The sequence below is a fragment of the Drosophila albomicans genome, chromosome X (assembly GCF_009650485.2).
Source record: "Drosophila albomicans strain 15112-1751.03 chromosome X, ASM965048v2, whole genome shotgun sequence".
Taxonomy (NCBI): Eukaryota; Metazoa; Arthropoda; class Insecta; order Diptera; family Drosophilidae; genus Drosophila; species Drosophila albomicans.
In genome coordinates, this window is record NC_047627.2 from 26,143,035 (window position 1) to 26,147,752 (window position 4,718).

At 39.7% G+C, this 4,718-nt stretch overlaps 1 protein-coding gene across 1 annotated transcript; it reads right to left on the minus strand.

The window, feature by feature from the left end:
- Positions 1-792: 792 nt before the first annotated feature.
- LOC117576570 (lipid scramblase CLPTM1L) lies at positions 793-3,915 on the minus strand. Its single transcript, XM_034261426.2, has 2 exons — positions 2,776-3,915; positions 793-1,773 (listed from the first exon to the last, which is right to left on the minus strand). The coding sequence occupies exons 1-2, from the start codon at positions 3,688-3,690 to the stop codon at positions 970-972; spliced, it is 1,719 nt and encodes a 572-aa protein (XP_034117317.1). The 5' UTR covers positions 3,691-3,915; the 3' UTR covers positions 793-969.
- Positions 3,916-4,718: the final 803 nt, after the last annotated feature.

Consider the following 4,718-nt stretch of genomic DNA (forward strand, 5'->3'; position numbering starts at 1 on the left):
AAAATTGAAAATTTAGTGAAATTTCCTGATCTACGTTAGATAACTTAAGATCCGATAGAAGTTAAAATATAAATAAAAAGGTAACCAATTTGGAAGATACTTGGTCTGCTCATTTAAGCTGTTCAATATAAAAAATAAAATAATTTGTCAAGAATCATTAAATATTTGTCCGATTAAATATAAATGAAATGGGAATTGTCCAATTAAAGTTTGAAATAAATTTTAGATAGATTTGAGGAAATCTTATACTTATATAAGTAAAAAGAACACTTTCTAATATTATGTGCCTAGCTCAAATTCAGAGTTTGCTGAGCACAGATGGAAGTGATCTGAGAATAATCAGCCAAAAATCAAGATCGATTATGTAAAGATTTAAAGGGGCTACAAATTTAAAATTTAGTATGCCTAAAATTAGTGAAATTTACTAATCTACGTTTAAATCCAATAGAAATCAAAACTAGGTTTGGAAATTGGTTAACTTTGCTGTTCTAAAACCTATAACAATAGGTACGAGTACTTTATGCCTTGAGCATAACATTAAACTAATTTCTATTATAACTTTTGAGTTAATCAATATATATTTTAGATTGTAGAATTGATTTGTGAACTCCTAAATTGTCTAGCGAAATTGAGGCGAAAGTGTAAGTCGGAACAGGGCGTTCTCTCTCTTTGTTGCTTTTGTAATGATTGCTTAGACTATAAAAATAGTCAGCTGTGCACTGTTGAGTCGTTCAATTAAAGTGGAGTCAAAGGTTGACTCCGAGTTAATTGTCCCTCCCTTCTGTGGAGAAGAAATTGAGAAATGTTTGTGGGGGAAAATCGTTTGCATTTACTACATTAAACAATTACATTACAAATGGGAGCTATGGGGATTTACAGCCTATGGTTGAGACTAATTGCTAAACAAATCGACGGAATGTGTTGGATGTTAGAGGCTAGACGATGATACACACTTTTCCCCAGCGTTTTTCAATCGCGCTTCTTGCGAGCGCCAGCACTTGAAGCAGTTGCAGCAGCAGCGGGAGCAGCAGGAGCTGAAGGCGATTCGGTGATGGCGACTCCCGTATCGAGACGTGTCTTGTCCACGGGATAGAGCCAACGTTGATACAGATATATGAGGAATACGATGTCATCGCGCAAACAAGCGACACGATGCGCCGTCGGCATTGTGATGATGAATGCAAAAAAGTCATCGATAAACGTATTAAATGCCTTATACATGAAGGCACGCCAAGGCAACGCGGCAACCGATTTCAGTTTATAGTTGACAAACAGTTGCGGCAGCATGAAGAGGAAACCAAAGGCATAGACGCCATTCACCAGCGAATTGAGGGTCCACGAGTACCACGAGCGATGTGGCTGATAGATCAACGAGTAGATGGCGCCGGCTACGCATAATGGATACAACAGATAGCTGAGATAACGCATTCCCTCGCGATCAAATTGCTGTGTCTGCTGTTCAGCCAATTGGCCCGGTTCCTCGGGTGGATTTGTGCCATTGCGTCGATCCACCTGCTCCAGTTTGCGGCGTATGAATCCGCTGAATGTCAACTCGATGCGCAGTATCTTTTTGCACTTCCACAGCTCGATGACGGTGCCAAGGGCCACAGGCACAAGCACCAGATACGATGTCTGCTCATCCAGCAGATACATAAATATCACGATCTGCGAGAAGGCGCGCCAGAGTATCGTGCGTGTGGACAAACCCTCGTAGGAGGTTTTCTTGGCCCAGAAGGCCACGTCGTTCTTGAAGCTTAGAAAGTCGAAGAGCATCTGCAAAGAATGAGGGCGAAAGAGAGCAAAGGATTAGAAACTGAAGAGTTACGGTACATGTTAAATTTAGGAAATGTATTACTGATTCATAGCTGACTTTGGTACAGCCAAAGATTTCAGAGGTGAGCTCTTTATTCCTAAGCTTTGATTATATCAGCCGTTCTGTCTGACAGCATGTTCAATAAGCTACAGCTTCAATACAATATAATCCATACATAATTCGGTTAAAGTAGATTTGTTTCATCGTCATTCTATGTGAGCTAGAGCTAAATAATTTGCTGACATCGTATCGTTTAACACAGATTTGACTATCCGTCGTTCTGTCTGACTGTCTATGTAATAAGGTTTAGTTTGAATACTGTATGCGCTCGAAAGACTAAACTTTGTGATTATATTTTTGCGTGATAGATAAGTCGATTTAGTTAGCTCTTTCCATTCGTCGTTCTTTCTGACCACCTATTCAATAAGGTTTAGTTTAAATTAGAGATTAAAATTTGTTATTATTTTTCAGTGTGATAGAAAGGTCGATTTAGTTAGCTCTTTCCATCCGTGGTTGTCTGTAACAGCATGTTTGATAAGCTACAGCTTGTATACTATAAGCTAACTTTTTTGCTATATATATAAGTCGGTTAACGTGGATTTGTCGATCCGTCGTTCTGTCTGACAGCATGTTTAAGAAGCTTTGGTCCGTAAACTATATGCGCCAAAGGATCGACACTTTCTGTCAATTCTTCTGCGTTATAGATAAGTCGATTTAGTTAGCTTTGTTTATCCGACGTTCTGGTTGTTCGCCTGCTTAAGGCCGCCTATCTTAGATGGTGTATGAGATGGACCTAACAAATTTATTGACAGTATTTCATTATTATAAGTGAGTCGATTTATCCACATTTGTATATCCGTCGTTCTGTCTGACCGCCTGTTTAAGCATTTTCAACTCAAATACTACTTGAGATAGAGCTAAGAAATGTGCTGACAAAATAGCCACTACAGTCAGTTACTTACGTGCACGCTGGAGATAAAGATGGTGCCGCACAACAGATACACATTCGTGTCGGAGAAGATGCCCTTCACCTCATCGATGTCCTTGGTGGCAAAGCCAATGACGAGCAGCGCTTGTGTGGCATGCTCCATGAGCAGCTGTAGCCGCAGTTTGCCCACTCCGACGGGTTTGTAATGGAAGCTAAATGTGAATTCGGTGGTATTTCTGGTCACTGGCTGCAGATGCTTCAGTCGGGTGTTGAACGTATCCGTTTGCAGTATTGGCAGGATTTGTTGCTTGCGATTGATGCGTATTAATGGCGCCATCTCGGGCGGCACATCCGCTTGCGAAACGGAGAACAAGTCGGTCAACAGCGACACATAGACATCCGATCGTATGTGTGTGGTGGGCAGATCGACGGAGCTGGACGTCGATGTAGTTGTCTTCTTTCCCGACTTGGTCGGTTTAGCCGTTGGCTTTGATTTCTCGCCCGACGCCTCGGAGAGCAGATTGAAGGCCTCGGCGCGTGGCAACATGTAATCGCAGAGGCTGAGAGTGTGCACCACCGTGGGACCATCGCGACGCAGAGTGCGCCAGTCGAGAGGTTCGCCATCCAGGGCGAGCACCACATGAAGGTACATGGTGCCATTGCGACGCGTCTTGAGCGGCACATTCACCTCAAAGTCGCGATCGAAGGGTTGCGTGTAGTCAAAACGCTGTTGCTTATACAGATCCTGGACCTCGGAGGCGATGGGATTGCGTGTCAGGGAACTGAAGAGCGCCAGTTGCATCGGCGGTTGATTGGCCAAGAATGATGTGTAGCAGGGGGAATCGCTGCACTGCAGCGTTGTAAAGATTTGCGACATCTGATAAATGGAATGCATGATGTAGGCCAAGAATGCCACGCCCACAATCGTTGAGATCGACGGCATCGCCATGGTGACGATGACGATGGGTGGATGATGATGGTTGTTGGGGGATTAAAGCTGCAAAATTATATTAATGGATGAGGTGAATGCTGCTGCAGCTGCTGCTTCTTCCTCGTCCTCGTCGTCGTCGTCGTGGCGACAACAAAAAATCAACAAAAAACTAATAAATATTGCAATTAGAGTGCATCGCTATGCGATAATTGCCGGCGTATCAGACAATGTTAGTAGTATCGTTGCCCTATGCCAGTGTTGTAAAACGCGACGCCACCTCATCAACAGTGTTGCACAATGCTTGGGGCAACTTTGTTTACAACGCTTCGTTATTGTTTTATTTCTTCATTTTTTTTTCTAGTATTTTATATTATTTATTTATTTATACATTTTTCCTTGCTTTTGCTTAATGCTTTTATTAAGTATGGCATTATTCCTTATTTTGTAATTTCTTTATTTTATTATTTTATAATATTTATGTATTTTTTCTTTTTGTTATTTTTCTAATGCTATAAGTTTAAGTTAAATTATTATTTATTTTAATTTAATTATTTATTTTGTTTATTTTTTCTAAATATATTTATTTATTCTTTTATATATTTTTCATTTATTTAATTTCATGCTATTGTAAAGCATAAATTATTTTTTTTGATTTTTTTTACAAAATGAATTCATTTTATTTTAAGCAATTCTAGGTTGCTTCTTTGAATTTATTTGTATATTTTATTCGGCAAGTGTTGAGTGCAACAGTGTGACCAGCTCATACACTAAATCGATGGAAGCGTTACAGGGTTGTCGCATTTCAATTTTCTGAGTTTCGATTATTCGCAAATGAAATTTGAAATTCGTAGTGCAACGGTTGAAAATGTTTCGCTTATTCGAAACTGTTTAATAGTTAAATACTAAATGTCACAATTATAATCGGATTTCGAAATTGCATTTTACACATTTTGGTTTCATTTGATAGCGAGAATGATGAATATTAAACGTAGACTTTGAATGGATTTTTTAATTTTTTATTTGGTAGCAGTTTTATTTAAAAGTTT

Coding starts and splice junctions, on each gene's coding strand:
- LOC117576570 (XM_034261426.2), bottom strand. CDS start 3,690: ATGGCGATGCCGTCGATCTCAACGATTGTGGGCGTGGCATTCTTGGCC. Junction 1,774..2,775: donor TCTTTATCTCCAGCGTGCAC/GTAAGTAACTGA, acceptor CATTCTTTGCAG/ATGCTCTTCGACTTTCTAAG.